Source organism: Sarcophilus harrisii, chromosome 5 (assembly GCF_902635505.1).
Source record: "Sarcophilus harrisii chromosome 5, mSarHar1.11, whole genome shotgun sequence".
Classification (NCBI taxonomy): domain Eukaryota; kingdom Metazoa; phylum Chordata; class Mammalia; order Dasyuromorphia; family Dasyuridae; genus Sarcophilus; species Sarcophilus harrisii.
In genome coordinates, this window is record NC_045430.1 from 151,606,150 (window position 1) to 151,623,314 (window position 17,165).

Below are 17,165 nucleotides of genomic sequence, written 5' to 3' on the forward strand. Positions count from 1 at the left end.
GGAAACTGAGGTCCCAGGAAGTTTAATGACAGGGTCACAGATGTATAGAAAGTGGCAATACCAAAACAGGAACCTAAGATTCTTGCCCTTTTATTACAATCCACACTTTGAGTTGATTTTATTTTCATATCCTTAAATTTTTTCTTGATATTTGTTGATGTCTTTGTTATATTTGTTGATAGTTGGCTTACATCTAGGGGAGGGGGTGGGGGGGTAAGAGGTGAAAAATTGGAACAAGAGGTTTGGCAATTGTTAATGCTGTAAAGTTACCCATGCATATATCCTGTAAATAAAAGGCTATTAAATAAAAAATAAAATAAAATAAAAAAAGATAGCTGGCTTAATAAGGAAAGAGTGTGCTATGTGTGTGTGTGAGAGGAGAAAGTAGGAAGGAAGGAAGGAAACCAGTATTTGGTGTCAAGCATCATACTAAACACTTTACATTTATCTCATTTGATCCTCACAACAAACCTGGGAGGTAGGTCTATCATGATCCCTGTTTTACAGATGAGGAAACTGATATTGCATCTCTTTGTATTAATTTTATTCCTAAGCTAATATATAACCACTTCCCCCCATTTTTAGAAATAGGCTAATATGGTCAATTTCCTGAGTAGAATACTAAGGATTGGATTCAAATTTGAGCTTTTGCTCAAAAACAGGAAATAGAGGGACATAAGGCCTGGCTTTGTCAGAGTAAATTAATTCCTCATTTTTGTCAATATCAGTTTTCTCATTTCTCTTTTCTGGGTATCTTTTTCATGCAACTTTTCTGGGAGACATTTATATATGAAAAGATGTACATGCTTTTAAAATGATGTACTTTTAAGTAAATGCTAGGCAGGAAAAAATTGGTATAAATTATTCCCCAAAATAAAGGTGTTTACTCACTGCGCTATAATATAACTCTCAGATAATAATAATCCTAAGTGTATAGAGCTTTAAGCACTTGACAAATATTATTTCACTTGATCCTCACAAGAATCCTGGTACCAAAATAGGTGCTTTATTATCCCCATTTTAGAGATGGGGAGCCTGAGACAGACAAGTGAAGTGATTTGCCCAGCTAGTTAGTACCTAAGGCTACATTTAAACAGGCCACACATCCTGACTCCAGGTCCACTACTCTATCCATTGTTCTACTTATCTACCTTTGATTTCAAGAATATCTGTGATCTCATCAAGTTGGGTATCTTTCCAGTTGTGAAGATCATAATCAGTGCATGCTTGCTCATTTTGTGCAATTCTTGTCCCCATATTACCAAAAGACAGTCCACCCAAAGGTACAGAGGCTTAAGAACTGACTTTAAATAGCACTTTAAAATTTATCAGCTATTGTATCTATATAAACACATATTATCCTCCTAATAATTCTGTGAGATAAGTGCTGTTATTAATCTGTCCCCATTTAACAGAGAAAGAAACAAGCTGAGAGAGATTAGATTTGCCTGCAGTCAGTAAGCATCTAAGCCTGAATTAGAATACACACCTTCCTGGTTCCCAATCTTGGGACTGTTACTTGAATTGTAATTGTTCATTCCTACTTGGGCCTACATCAGCTAGTTCTCCAGTTAGGGATTCATTTAGAATGTGTCCAGTGGTGATGGACTTTCTACTTCTTTGTGCTGTTTTTGTATCTGGTTCCATGCAATAAAAAAATAAGTACTTGATGTTAAGTAAGCTTTTTGAAGAAATTAAACTAGAAATTAGTCTTTGCATTCAAGAAAAATCTTAAGAAAGAACTTTTAAGTTACTATCAGGGAAAACCCTAGCTGGACTGAGCACACTACTTTTAAAGCTAGTCCTTAGAAACTGAAGAAGTAGAAGCATATGGAGCTTTGCCCCTTGGAAAGGTCTCAAACCAGAGTCTAATTACTCGACTAGTGAATCTCTTACATTTCAGACTTGTTTACTACTCTTAGACTGGGTATGAGGAAGAATATGAATTGTCAGGTCCAAAAAGAAGGTAGATACATAACAGGATTTGAACACAGATCAGTGTCCCACTATACTCACTATAGAAGAGAACCAGGAGAGCAGCAGTATCACGGAACCCAATAGTTTGGGGAATAGGGAAATGACCATTCAGTGAATTCATCAACAAACTTTTTTGAAAGAATCTACTAAGAGCCTGGCACTGGGAATAGAAGTCAAAGAATGAAACAGCTCTGTGCCTAAGCAGTTTATGTTCTAATGGGTGAGACAACAAATAGAAAAATAAATTAGTCCAGGCATATGCAAAGGGATTAAATATAAGATAGCTTGGGAAAAAAAGCACTAAGTAATTGAGGGAATCAGGAATGGCTTCTTGTGAATGATAGTATTGGAGCTATTTTAAAGGAAGAGAACTGAGGCAGACAGAGATAAGAAGTACAATCCAAGCATGGAGGACAACCAGTCCCAAAGAGAACATGGTGTTGTATGCAAGAAACAGAGATCAGTTTGATGAGATAGCCAGCCTGAGAGGTGAGGTGATAAAACAAGATTGAGAAATTAGTTTGGGGCCAGGTTTTCCAGGGCTTTATAAGCTAGACAGCACTTTATATGTGATTCTAGAAGCAGTAAAATGTCAGTGGAGTTGGGGAAGTTACATGTATCTGATGTTCACTCAAAGAAAATGTCTTTGGCAAGAGTATGCTCCTGTGAGAGATTTGAGGCAGGGAGATCCAAATAGGAAGGTGTTGCAGAAGTCTAGGTGAAGTCAAGTGAGCTTGAACCAAGGTAGTAGTATGTGAATAGATAGAAGGGTAGAGAATAGAGAGAAGGTAGAATAGTGAGGATTAGACAGGATAACATCGTTAGAGATCTGGGAGATTAAAGGTTGGGGGTGTCTTTAACAGAAATAGCTGTGCTTCGAAGAGGAGAGGGTTTGGGGAAAAAGAATAGTTTTGAACTTGTTGAGTTTAAGATGTCTCATACATTGTTTGGAATGGCCAGAATCACAAGGGAGAGACTAGGGATTAGATGTAGAGCTATCTACCTATCTTATTAACATCTACCTTCAGTACTGTCATGAAAAACCCAGAGAAGCAAGGATACAGGACAAGTAAGAAATCCCCAGTCACTTTGAAAAGAACAATTCCAATTGAATATTGTGTTGTAGGAAGCCAGCTTGCAAAGGGGTGGCGAGGAATTGAGGGTTTAAAAAGCTTTTTCATAGTATTTGGCTAAGAAAGGGGAAGTGAGATACTGAATGATGGCTTACACAGACATCAAGTGAAAATTAAAATTTTAAGAATGGAGAGGATTCACTCGGCAGCGTCAGATGCTACAGGAAGGTCAGGGATGATAAGGAGTGGAAAAAAAAGTAATTCTTTCTTGGTAAACTTTGAGAGAGCAGTTTCAGTAAAGTGGTTGGATCAGAAACCAGAGTCCAAGAGGTTAAGGACTGAGGGGGGATGGTAGTTATGATAAAGTAGTGGAGAATATGTATGAACTACTTTTTGCAGACTTCTTGACCCTATTGGAATTTTCTTGGCAAAGAACTGGAGAAGTTTGTCATTTCCCTCAGCTCATTTTAGAGTTGAGGAAACTGAGGCAAATGGAGTTAAGTGACTTGCCCAGGGTCACACGGTCAGAGTATGAACGTATGTACATTCGAACTCAAGATGAGTCTTCCTGACTTCCTCAGCAGTGAATTGAAAACCCATAGGATGTTGCCTGAAGAGAACGGAAGCCAATCAGCAAGCACTGATCTAGGCCGAAGGGTTTTGTTTGTGGGAAGGAGTTTGGGGAGACCTGAGCAGGCCTGGTGGGAGTGATAGGGAGGGAAGAGGACGATAAGGAGAGCATGAAGGTGTGTGCGGGTGTGGTATTATACCTGAAAATGATATATGGGGTGGAGACAGAAGTTGAGGGTGTAGGCCAGGGGCTCTTCGTTGATGGCCTCTAACCAGGAAGCAGAGAAATCTATGAGAAAGAAGGGGAGCTGTTCATTTAAAGGCTTAAGGAAAGAAGAGAAGTTTTGGAACAGCTGCATTGAGGAATGTGATAGGGAGTCACCCTAAGAGGAGGGAGGAGTGAATGAAAATTTTTAAGGTGTGAAGTATAAGAGATTAAGGAGCTCTGGAAGGATGACCTTAATTTTCTCAGGAGGTGAAGTCATTTGCTAAAAGAAAGAGGCTAGAGATAAAGTTCTCTTTACAACATCAACCAAGGGTATTGGTTAATCAAAGATGAATAAAATGAAGTCTGTACATCAAGAGAGGGCCCAGCAGAGGTTAGATGGGAGTTTAAAGGGTTTCACAACTTAGCCATGAAACTGTTAACGTGTTTTTGTTATCTTTTTTTTTTTTTTTTAACGGCAACAACTACTTATGGGTATAACTTTACATAGGGTCACAGTTTTTAGAAGTGAAAGGGATCCAAAAGATCATATAATCTTCCCTGTTCTTTTTCTAGGTAAGGAAAATGAGCCTTAGAAGTGACAGGCCCCAAAATCACATAGCTAAAAAGTAGCAGAGTTGAGATTTGATTCTGATCCTCTTGTGTAGTTCTCTGTGGGTGGTGATAGAAGTTAGACCCTCCTGCAATTCTGATTTCTTTACTGATTAATTTAAAATTTTTAACTACCCCACCACTAGCCTCCTTTTCCTAAAGTATTGCTGTTGCTATTGTGTTCTATCTAGATGGCAGAAGATTTTCACATTCTCACTCTGGGGTAAAATCGCAACTTACTGGAATAAGGCATTCCTTACAATTATTGTCCTGTTGATTGTTCTGTTTCTTGGTGAGTAGTACATTTCTTCTTCTGTGGATGTATATAAAGGATTCTAGCTATTTTTGGTTTTGTTTTTCCAATTTAAAATTTAAAGATAGTTCATGAATTTGGATTTTAAAAGTCATGATGTCTTTGTTTGGTGAATGTTTCCTCTTCTATTGTATCCAGTCTATTTGTTCCTATAGCATCTCTAGTATGGAGGGAGTCTTAAATTTTATGGAGTTGAATCAGGTGTTTCAAATCTCTCAATGTGCAGATGAAAAAACTAAAGCCTCAAGGAACACTGCTAGTCATTGATATGGCATACATGTGTTTCCTTCTTCCCATTTCCCATATAGAATGGAACACATTTTCTCCCACAGAAAACATAAAACAGCCTGTTGACTCCCAGATTGGCCCATAAAAGGTGTGTTTAATCCCATTGGTTGACCCATGAGTGTTGTATAGTACCTTTGCAGCTGTAGTTTTTTGCCTTTTAAAAAAAAAAAGGAAAGTGTTTAGTATTTGCTTAAATAAGCTTTAAATTATAGGTTAAGAAGTTTTTGTTGACCAGCTTAGAAACCAAGCCATTTTTTGGTCATATACAAAATTATGTTTTTGTAAGATGTCATTTTCATTCTAAATCGACGACTCAAAAATAAACAATTGGAACACCAGAGTTTGGGTGTAAATTACAGAATGATCTGCCTTCTGATAAACTAAAAAAAAGTTTATATATGCTCAACCTTCAGACTTGCCACTAGCTACCTGTGTGACCCTGAACAAATCAATAAACTTCTCTGGGCCTCTGTTCTCTCACCTGTAAAATGAAGGGGTTGGACTATATAACAAAAGAGATAATAAAGATTATGTTCTTAATCATGATCATGATCACAACATTTCTATAGTTATTTTTGGTTCATAAAGTACTTTATACACATTATGTCAAAGGACTTAACAAACCTTAGAGAGTAAGCTATTATTATCATTACTCTTAACTCTGTGATCCTTCTTATTTTTAGGGGGGTAGAATATGGAGAAAGACAATATATTGCCATTTTATTAACATAAACTAAATTCCTGATAGGTTATGGTCATATGAACAACAAAAATAAAATATGGCTCATATGTTTCCATTGCTTTTCTTCAAGGTCCAAAGGCAAACCTTAAAGTATAGAATTTAATCTTTTATACTTTTTTGTGGTCTCTGGTTATATGGCGCTCCCTCTCTGAGCAGATTATTCCTTCCTTATCAGTTTTTGCAAAAGAAAACTACCAGGATGTTAAAGAGGAGAAGGAGGTTAGAAAATACCTAGTCCAATACTTTCTTAAAGATCAATGAAATTAAAGTTAAGAAATTAAAGTACTGATTTGTCCAAAGTCACTGGGCTAGTTAATAGCAGAAATAGGAGTAAAGTCTGGTACATGTTTCACAATTCTAAAGCCAGTGTTCTTTTCACTGCACGCTACTACCTAGAAATATTTTTGGGTCTAGGGAAGTAAAAGACAACATAACTCTGAGAGAAAACCTTTCTATTTTGAATTTAACTTTTTTCAGCCAACAAAAATCTATTTTTCCTTCTATCCATTTTCCCCATCAGTTTAAAAAAACAGGAAAACCTTTATAACATATATGTATAATCATGCAAAACAAATTCTTGCATTGGGTATATCTGAAAAATAAATGTCTTATTCTACACCTTGAGTCCATTACCTCCCTTTTAAGGAGAGGTGGGTGGCAAATATCAGTCCTTTCAAATCATGACTGACCTGAGTAAGAATTTTTTAAATATAGAGTTTAAATGTTTAATCAGTACTTAAATGTAGATCAAAGTAGATATCGGCACCCCATGTTTTGTGCTTTAGATGAAACCCATTTCCTTTTTGATGTTGAGATTCTCTGACACTTTAGAAGTTATTTATTGAGAAAATAGAATCCGGTCGTTTTAAAAGATGCTTAACAATGTCAGATAGTAAATAGAAGTGACAAGTGTGTTATGCAGTTCTTTAAGTGCTTTGGGTATTCAAATGACATCAAAAGTCATTCCTGGAGCATCTATTGAGCATATGGCTCTTGAAAGTCATAATAGAAAAAAAAAAAATGAGACAGTGCAATTCCAACCCTTGAGGAGCTTTATAAACTCCACAAACTTCCAAGGAAAACAATGACTAAATCTAAGACGTTTTTGAATATTTTTTCATCTTTGTATAAGACAACAAGATAGCTTTTTTTTCTCTTTTGTAGATGCTGTGAGAGAAGTGAAAAAGTACTCTATAAGTCATGGGCTTGAAAAGAGTTCAAGCACCAATCCCAGTGCTTATGAACATGTACAGATGAAACTTTTTAGAGCACAAAGGAATCTTTACATTTCTGGATTTTCCTTATTTCTGTGGCTGTAAGTAAAATGCACTCTTTAAAAGGAAACCTCCTATAACACTCAATAGTTTTTAATATCTGCCTATTAAACCAGTCTCTGTCATACCAGAGAAATCCATTGCCATACTTAAATTGGAGAACATATGTTCTGATTCGAGAATTGGATTCCTAGCCATTGTTCTTGGTTCCTAAAATTCTAGGTGTCTTCATTGAATAGACATGGCTGCACCAAGACCAGGTTACAGTATCTACAGAGGAAGCGTCCTTAAGTGAAAAGCCTCAAGGAACACTGCTAGTCATCTACACAGCATGGGATTTCTCAAATGTGTCCCAAGAAGTGACCTTCACTGCTTCTGCCACAATACCCAAGAGTCCCCCAATCCCTATTGTTTTTATTTAATATGCTTTAAAAACACTACTGAAATAATTGCTATCTAAGAGATAATAGACAGTTTTTTCACCCATTAGCAATACAACTTGACTTGCTGTTGACTTGATATACCTTGCAGTAATGAGATGCTGGCCACATGAGTTGTGATAGGATGCTAATGGGGCCAGGGATTCGAGCCTTATCCTTATCCATCAATTAACAAACGTGTAAATACTGACTATGACCTAGGCTATGACTGCACTAGGCTTTGGAGATACAAAAACTAAAATGAATCAATCCCTACTCTTAAGAAATATTTCTATCTGTGAAGATGCCATGTATATATGTGCAAAGGTATACAATGCAAGATGGTTTGGAGAGGAAGATCACTAGAAGTTGGGAGAATAAAAAGAGGCTTAATGTAGAAGATGGTACGTTAGCTTAGTCTTGAAGAAAAAAAAGGATTCTAAGAGGCAAGCATGAGAAAGGAATGTTTTCCAGCTGAGGATGACACCTAATACAAAGTCTGGAGTTGAGGAAGGGAAAAATAGGGTGAGAAAAAGTAGCTAGAAAATCAGTTTGGCTGAATCATAGAGTGCAGGAATAAGTTGGCCCCTGCTTGTGAAAGCCTTTAAAAATGAAACTGAGGAGTTTGGAGTTTATCTTAAAGATAATAGGGAGCCCTGGGAATGGGGTCTGGTGGGGGCTAATATGTTTAGACGCATCCTTACGAAACAGACTTTTGTAGCTCTCTGGAGAGAAATTGGAGGAGAGCTTTGTGGCAGAGAGAACAATTAAGGACTATTAAATCATCCAGGGAAAGGTGGGGAGGCACCAAGCCTAAGACTATCAAGCTATAAGTGATGAGAAATGGATGATATGAGAGATGGTGCAGGGGAAGAAAAGATAAGATTTGGCAATGGGAACTGGATAAGTTGAATCAAGAAGAGCCAAGAGATAAGGATAATGTTGTGAATGTGACTGATTATTCTCAGTCTCCTTTCCTACCATGCTTTTACCTATTGGTATACCTGCAAAGGCCCTGCTCAGTCACAGATGAGAGAAGAACTAGAGGAGATTGTCCAGGAGAGAGGGGCTCAGCAAAGTCGTAGGCAGCAGAAAGGTCAAGAAGGATGAGGAATGTGCAAAGACCATTCATTTAATAATTATGAAATTATTGGTGACTTTGTAAAGAGTGGTTTTCATTTGAGTGGTGAAATTGCAACGAGTTGAGTGAGGGAGAGGAGAGGGAAATATAGGCATCAAGTGTAAATAGCTATTTCTAAGAATTTGGCTGAGAAAGAGAGAAGATGAGGTAATGGTTTGCAGAAATGGGAGGGTCCAATGAAAGTTTTTTAAGGATTGATGAGACTTAGGCATTTTTAAAGGTAGAAGGAAAGGAACCAATGTACAGGAAAAAGTTAAAAGTTAAAGAAAGTAGGGTCATTGAAGGAACAGTCTACTGGAGAATACAGGATGGGGATGATCAGGAGTCCATTTAATGGGATTGTCTTTGTGAAGGGAAGGACCACCTTGTCACAGACAAAACTGAAGGAATGGAGCAGTTGGAATTTAGGGGTGTGGGAGAACAGAAAGGGCAATATGGAGATACATGAGGGAACCTGAAAGAGGGAGTGGGAACTGTACGCATGACCACATGCTATATAAGTACCAAGTTCTAGTTGGTTATTAGCCTGAAGCACTCTAGTGTTGTAACCTACTAGCCTGCTTCTGGGCGCTGGTAATAATCACAGACCTGTGTTGCAACTGTGTGTACTCTTCCATTTTAAAAAATGGGATAAAGCTGATTAATGGATAGATAGATTTGTGGGGTTGTGGGGATATTATTGTAAGTCATCAGAGAGTTATAATGGGTCCCCTTTCTTTCACACCCTTTTTCCTTGTACTGGTTTCAGAATGTCTATAGCTGTATAATAGAAACCTTAATATTTGAATATTTATATCGAAAGTAAGATTAAAAGTATGTCTATCTGCATATGACTCCTACCACAAGTATTGGTTCCAATTATGTGACTGCAATTCCTTTGTTTTTCTTAGTGTATTGCGACGTCTGGTTACACTCATTACTCAGCTGGCCAAAGAATTGGGAATCAAAGGAGTGCTGAAAATTCAAGCAGATAGTAACAATGATGCTGCCAAGAAATACATGGAAGAGAATGAAAAACTAAAACAGGTATTTATTTTTTTTTTTTAATCACCACCTGCATCCCCCAATGACTTGTAGCAAATCCACAATGTAAAAAAACCTGAATGTTTTCAAGCCATGTTCAGGGATTTGGGAGGGGGGGGGAGGGAAGAGGAGCATATCAGCAAGAAAGAATAAATTGTCTTTTTTTTTTTTTTTAATTTATTAATGAGAGGCGGTGTGACATAGTAAGGAACTGGCCTATGAAGGCAAAAAGACCTGAGTGCAAATCCTGCCTCTGATACTTTGAGTGACCATGAGCAGGTCATTTTAACTTCTCATTTACAGATGAGTTGTTGGTATGCATTAGAAATTGAAGCTTCCACACTAGGAATGTTCCTTAGCAATGAAATTATAGATCCATATACTCAGAAAACCATTGGTTGAAAGTATCTGAAAATAGAATTGTTTAATGTTCTTTTCTCTTTTAAACTCTTGGCCTTCTCTTTGTATTAGTTTGTTTTTACTGTTTCTCCTTGAACTAGATTAAGTCATACAGAAATTTGTGCACTATACCAGTGTTTCTGTGTCTCTAGGAACCTGCCCCTGGAAAACTGTGGGTAATTGTACTAGGGGGAGCATGAATTTATATTCAAAACCCATAAATAAGAAACATACCTGGATAAATGTGTTTTAATGTGAATTTATTACTATTAAATGTAGATAGATATTGAGAATAGCAAGATACAAATCCATTAAAAAATGTTAACTGAATTTATAGTAGCTTCATTGTAAATTTTCGTAATCAACAAATAATGATGCAACCGCTAATAGTCAAGTTGTGAGATCTATTGATGTCCCGAAAGCATCTTCAAAATTAAAAAAATTGAGAAAATCTCTTAAGAGTTTCCTTTCTTTCTCCAGTCACTGAATATGATAGTTTGATTCCTGTTATTATTTATTATTCTATCTGCCCAGTCTGTGCTGACTTGAAGTTTGTAGGCTAGTATCACATTCCAGTTCTCTTCTAATATAGTAATGTGCTATTGTAGATGGCTGCCTGTTGGCATGTGGGCATCATCCAGGGCCCACCCCATCCTACCACTGCTATTTAGTGCTGCTGGTGAGCTAAATTATCAATTCCCAACAGAGACATGAATTGGGCAAAATAGCTTTGTTGTACTAAATTGTTCCTAACGTATATTTTTTCCTACTTGAAGCTAAAGAATTAAAATTCATGTTATTTATTTTGAATTAAATGTTGAGCCACATTATTCTAGATATTTTTCATTTTCTTTATTACATTTAGTAGTTCTATTTCTGGGAAAATCACCCTATCTCTGTGCCTCAAGTCCTTTCACCTGCAAACTAAAGGCATTAGATTAGATTAATGTCTAAGGTTCTTTCTCACTATAGAATCTGTGTTTATGTGAATATTCACATGAACATCTCCAAGAGTTCTTTTTGCTCAACTTCTAAGAATCAGGAAAAAATAGAAATAAAAAGTCAACTTTTTATTTAATTGTTTTTAGATTGGGGTAGAGTCAAGTGCTTTTAATTTTGTTACATTTTAATCCTAAAACTAATGGAGGAAAAAGTGAGTGGAAAAGTAAAAGCTTGCCTGGTTGCTTATGAATGTTAACTTTTAGATTGCAGGGTAGCTAACTTGAATCGAGCATCAAATTCATGGGGACCCAAGTAACACAAAATACAATGGACTTATTTCTCCTTGAGCTAGGTTAGGTTAGGCAGGCACAGTAGTGAAAAATCTCAGGTCTTATATTTTATAAAACTGACACAATCCAGTATTTCAATCAGTGCTCCCTCCTTGCCACTCCATTTCCCCATGTTTAGATAAGGAAATAACAACTGGAAAAACTTCCCAGTTCTTCTTATTAAAATAATAATAATAATCTGGCAGCTAGGTGACACAGTGTGTAGAGTACCAGCCCAAAGTCAGGAGGATCTGAGTTCAAATTTGGCCCCAGACACTTAACACTTCTTAGCTGTATGACACTGGGCAAGTCACTTAACCCCAATTGCCTCAGGGGGAAAAAAATCTGCTGGAATAGGAGAATCCTTTACATTGCAATTGAAATACATAAATTTATTCCCTCTTTTCTCTGGTAAGATTTGCATAGAAGTTTCCTAGAATTTTGCTTTTTCTCTGTGAATTTAACCTTTTATTGCTAGATATGCTTGGGGCAAAAAAGGAACTTTTCAACTTTGCCATTACTTGCTGTTTATTGGAAATTATGTTGTACAATTTTGCATGATTTGTGCTACTGCTACCCTACCTTCCCAAATCATACTATGCTTTAAAAAAATTTTTTTGTAATTAAGTGTATTGAATCTTGCTTGTATCTCTAAAATTTTCCTTACTGTCTTACCCCCTTCCCCTTTCTCAGGTAGCCATCCATATAACATGTATTTCTAAAAGAAAAGAAAAAAGAGAAAATCTAAAAAGCTGATAAATATGTTGAAAATGTCTGAAAATATATTCAGTGTGCTAACTTTTCAAAAGGGTGGGGTAGAAGTATCTTCTCATATCTCTTCTTTAAAATCATGCTTGTTCTTTGCAGTTCTGCAATATTCCCCATTCTGTTGTTTAAAGTCATATTGATTTTTTTTTGTCTCAGCTTACTTTGTATAGGTCTTTGTATATTTCTTTGTATGTAACACACCCAGCACTTCTTGATGCACAGTAATGATTCCACTACATTTATATAACACAATTTATTTAGCCTAATGAATGGCCATTTACTTTATCAAGCTATATATTGTTCTATGTGAGATAGCATTATCAAGTTGACTGCATTGTCTTTTAAGTAAGTGATATATTTTATCATTTTGGTGTTTTTCATTTCTTAAATAATGATTTTGCTTTATCATCTTTTGGTAACCTTAAATTACATTGGTATATCTGTTAAAAGAAATAAGCCAGATTTTTATAACTGTACTTCTAATGATTTTTATCCAAGTACAGAGGTTGTAAGCTTTGAGTGTGTCACATTTTATTGTTTGTTGGTAAGTTTGTCAATTTAAGTTAAAATTAAGTATTTAATTTAAATAATTTTAAATTAAGTTATTTAATCTTGTTCCTTTTGCCTATTTTAGATTAAATGAAGAAAAATTATTTTAAGGACTCTCATGTTCATTTTTAAATAAAATTTGAACTGTCAGGTATTCATACTGAGTAAAAATAATTTAAAACATTTACTTATGATTTAGTCAGAATTTTCCAAATGCCATGTGTAGAAGTAGTCCATAATCCATTTTCATACTTTCAGAGCAGATCCACCTCCCAACCACAAAAATAAAGTGCTTTCTCTTACTATTTGTTTGTTCTTAAAAGTCATGATTATATACTTTTATTAGAAGTGCTAGTTACGTAAGGTAGATAATTCAGCTGTCTAAGGATTAATATCTATTACTATGTACAAGACATAAGAGAATTGTCTCTTTAATAGTGTTACTCACCTAATGTTTTGGATTAAGATTTTTTACTTTCAAATTCCCTTTGAAGCTGGAATTTGAATTTGGTAAAGATGTTTCAGCTTCATTGTAGTCCATGATTTAAAATGAATCTGCTCAATGTCCATTTTGCTGGGGGGTGGGGGATAGGAATCACCATAATTCCATTGAATATTCATTTCTTGCAAAATTATTTTGTAATAGGCCTTAGAGAAAACTGGCAAGGGAGATGAGCAGATGACAGATGCAGAAAACAAAAAACTAATGGAAAATGTGGAAAAACTGAAAACTGAGTTAAAGAAGACTTCAGACGGTAATTTTCTATGCACGTTTGAATTTAGAAAGAACAACTTGACTTTTTAGTGTTATACTTCATTGTTTTCCCTAAAACAAAACTAAACTAGAAATGTCCACCTAACTAGTACATCATGTCCTATTTGTAGATACTTATTAAAAATATAAAGGTAAAACATTGCTTCATCCAAAAGAAACATAATCTTGTTTTACAAAAACATTTTAGGTTTTTTACAGATTTATGTTGTATAAACAGGTCATGTGACTTTGCAGAAGAACCATGTTCCAGAAAATTTGTTTGTAAATAGATTCATGTAAAAAGAATCATATTTTCCCATTCAATTATTTTACTATTTTTGAGATATACTCCCAAGGAAAAAAGTTTCATCCCAAGAAAAATATTGCCCACTGTCAATATGAGATCATAGTCTGTGATAAGCAGAAAAAAATCTTGCCATCTGTAAAATATAAGAAAAATATCCACTAAAACCAGAGGATGGGGACAGAAACTGGATTTCTCCCTGGGTGATACCTAGTGTGTGGGGAAAGATTCGGGTGTCTATCTTAGGCTTTATTCTAAACAAATAGCCTCAGTGGTTCTTGAAGGTGACTGTCACTACCTCATCATCTCATATGAAATTGTTACATCCTATGCTGTTCTGATAGTAATTAGGGGATTTGGGTGGTGGGATTTTTTCCCCCTGCTGATTAGTCAAGAACTGAGGGCATGCTTCTGTTTACAGTAGTACTACAGCTGTAGAAATAGATTGACCCCCGAGGACAGGGCTGAGGATATTTGTGATAGAATGTTCATGTGACAGGTCTCCCAGATACATCTAACAGATGTTCCTTGGTATCTGTGTTTGATTCTGTGATTGACCACAAAACAGTCAGACTTTGAGAACAATTATAGTTGTGTCCAAGTCTCTTCTAATACCTCATTGTTAAATAAAGTACACTAACAAAATCATTAATCCACTCACTTTATCCCCATAAATTAAATCTTTCATTGTAAGAATTGTCAGTACTGTAACTTGCTAAAAATTCAGCACTGTTTACTCATAATGGGTATATAGTTATCTTCATTCATATGTGTCTAGATCTGAAAGCACACCTAACCAATGTGGCTTGTGATCCACTATGCAGTTCTTTTGGCAGTTCTTTATCAGGTCTTTTCACAAATCTTTCTTGGAGAATCTACCTAAAGTGCTGGAAACCTTCTTTAGGTCTCCTTTAATATTTTAATAGAATTGGAGCGATAGAGCCCTGGACTTAGTGTCTACAAGACTTAAGTTCAAATCCAGCTCCAAACATTTTTACCTGTGTGGTATATCATTTAACCCATTTCCTCATTTTAAAATGTAGATAATAGCAGCAGCAGGGTGGTTGTAAGGACCAAATAAGGTAACACATATAAAGTGCTTTGCAAACTTTAAAACACTGTCTGAATGATAGCTGCTAAATAGTCAAGCTGTCTACATGTTATCCTTCATTTTTGCTATATAATTTCACCTTTTTTTTTCTTCATTCATACATGCCCTGGTTGAAATCAATTATCCTATGTCACTTACACAGATCATAATTTCTTATGAACTTGCTCACTGGTGATCCTAGTATCAATTAATGGAATGTTCAAGTGAACATATGTATAAGAAATATCTTCTAAGTTATCTTTTTAAGGTAGTAATGTCATTCATGATCTTTATCATTCACTTAAAACTTTTCCCCTTGAGACATCTTAAAAATTGTCCTTTGCATAATTGAAAATTATGCTGCCTTCAGAATGGATTTCTTCCTGACTTTATTTCATCAATTCCACACACTCTTTTTACATTTTCATTCTCTTCATTATTATGGCCACTTCCTCGGAGGATATTGAGCTGTATTGGAGGCCAGATGTGATAGTTAATTTGTCATGAATGGTGAGAAATCATTGCAGTAGAAATGCTATCAGACGTTTCTATTTCACATCTTTCTATTGTACCTTAAGAGGTTATTGGAATGATCTGGTTTATTGGAGTTCTAAGCTGAGTTTTCTGCAATTGTGTTGTCCTTTCCATTTCTTGTTTACTGTTGTGAGATAGTACTACTTGTACTCTCCCATAATGTTTTGCAAATGAGTTTGTACTCTAAACTGGTATTGTCCTTGGCTACTCTCTCTCTCTCACCTTTTGGCAGAGAGATCTAGTTTTTACTGGTTATAAAGCAATTTCACGGGTTATTTTTGGACTTGCTTGTGGCACTTAATATTTCTTTATATAAGATCTTCCATGATCCCAGCCACCTTTGGCAAGTATCCTCCTTGCTGGATATTGATACTAGGAGTACCATTGAGCAAAGAAATCTCTGCCAGGTCTGACTGTTTTACTACTGTACTCAGAAATCATCAGGGACTTCTTTCACTAAAAGGATGAAATACAAACTCCTTCACCAGACCTGTAAGGCTGTTCTTAATCTGCTAGCATCCTACCAATGTAGATCAACACGATTTGTGATTTATAATCTTAAGGAGTTACCTGGTACGCTGAGAGGTAAAGAACTTGCCCTGGGACACACAGCCATTATGTGTCAAAGATAGAAATTCAGGACTAGTTGATTCAAGGCTTATTTTCTATCTATTATGCTGTGCTCCTTCTCACTTGTTTCTCTTTTTCAAAAGGTGTTTTATGATACCCATTGTCTTTATATTCCAGTCATTGTCCAACCTACTTCAGATAGAACCTTCAGCAAAATTATCTGATGCCTCAGTCTTGACAGGCAGTGTAAGTACTGTTCAGCCCTAGTAGTCTCCCTCCTAAGGAATGTGACTTAATTATTTCTTCTCTAGAAGCTTCAATGCAGACCTGTTCTCCTTTTCACCAGTCAAAAATATATCAGCTTTCAAAATGAGGGGAGAAGAAAATACTTAGAAGTGCTTTCAAGATCTGACATGCTCTGAAACAAAATAACACACAAATCTTAGGAATGTTTAACAGGTTGTAGTAGTATCCAGGAGTCATAAAATGTAGAGTATTGCCTTTTGATAACCCTTATAATGCCAAGAGAAAAGAGCAGGATGAGAAGACTTAAGAAGCAAAAGACTTCTTTTTGACCTAAGTGACCCGTTGAGAAGCAGCATAGCTTAAAGGTTAGTGAGGCAGTCTGACAATAAGAATTATATTGGATTCCTGCCTTTGACAGCACCTTTGTGACACCATCTAAGTTACTTAACTTCCCAGTGCCATAAGACATTCAACAGCAAGGGTTCTTATCCATATTTTTCTATCATGGATCCCTTTGCTTGTCTGACTTACCTTGTGGACCCCTCTTCAGAATAATATTTTTCAACATTTAAAATTAAAAGGATTAACAAATATATAGAAATGCAGTTATATCAAAAAAAGGTTTTTTTCATTCATAAGTCCAAGGCCAGTCCCAGAACTCAGTTTTATAGCCCATATGACTCTCGGCCTGTGAAATTAGCAACCACTAAATTGGTCCCCAAGATAAGAACACCTGCTCCATGATTATAAATTACAAAGAAAATACTGACCTTGGGTCATTTTATAGGAGTTTCCTAGAAATATCACTAAAATCACAGGTGTACCCCTATCCAAGTCTCTACTTAGTTCTACTCCCTAGACAAATTACATATCTTTCCCCACAAGAAATTCAAGCTCAATAAAATCAAAATTCAGTTTTCTTCTCACCCAGCATAAATTATTACTGTGCTGGGAAAAGGAGACATAATTATTTCTAGGGCTCCTTTTTAATGATTTTTTAAAAAAGAGCTTCTGACTCTTCTTTTCTGCTTTCGAAGTCTTCA

At 35.9% G+C, this 17,165-nt stretch overlaps 1 protein-coding gene across 1 annotated transcript in view; it reads left to right on the forward strand.

Moving 5' to 3' along the window:
- LOC100926505 (B cell receptor associated protein 29) overlaps positions 1–17,165 on the forward strand; it is a 63,072-nt gene that overhangs the window by 3,668 nt on the left and 42,239 nt on the right. Inside the window, exons 3-6 of the mRNA XM_003771498.4 lie at positions 4,629–4,729; positions 6,945–7,095; positions 9,505–9,640; positions 13,271–13,379. Coding sequence (XP_003771546.1) covers positions 4,629–4,729; positions 6,945–7,095; positions 9,505–9,640; positions 13,271–13,379 — 497 coding nt within the window. The remainder of the gene's footprint in view (positions 1–4,628; positions 4,730–6,944; positions 7,096–9,504; positions 9,641–13,270; positions 13,380–17,165) is intronic.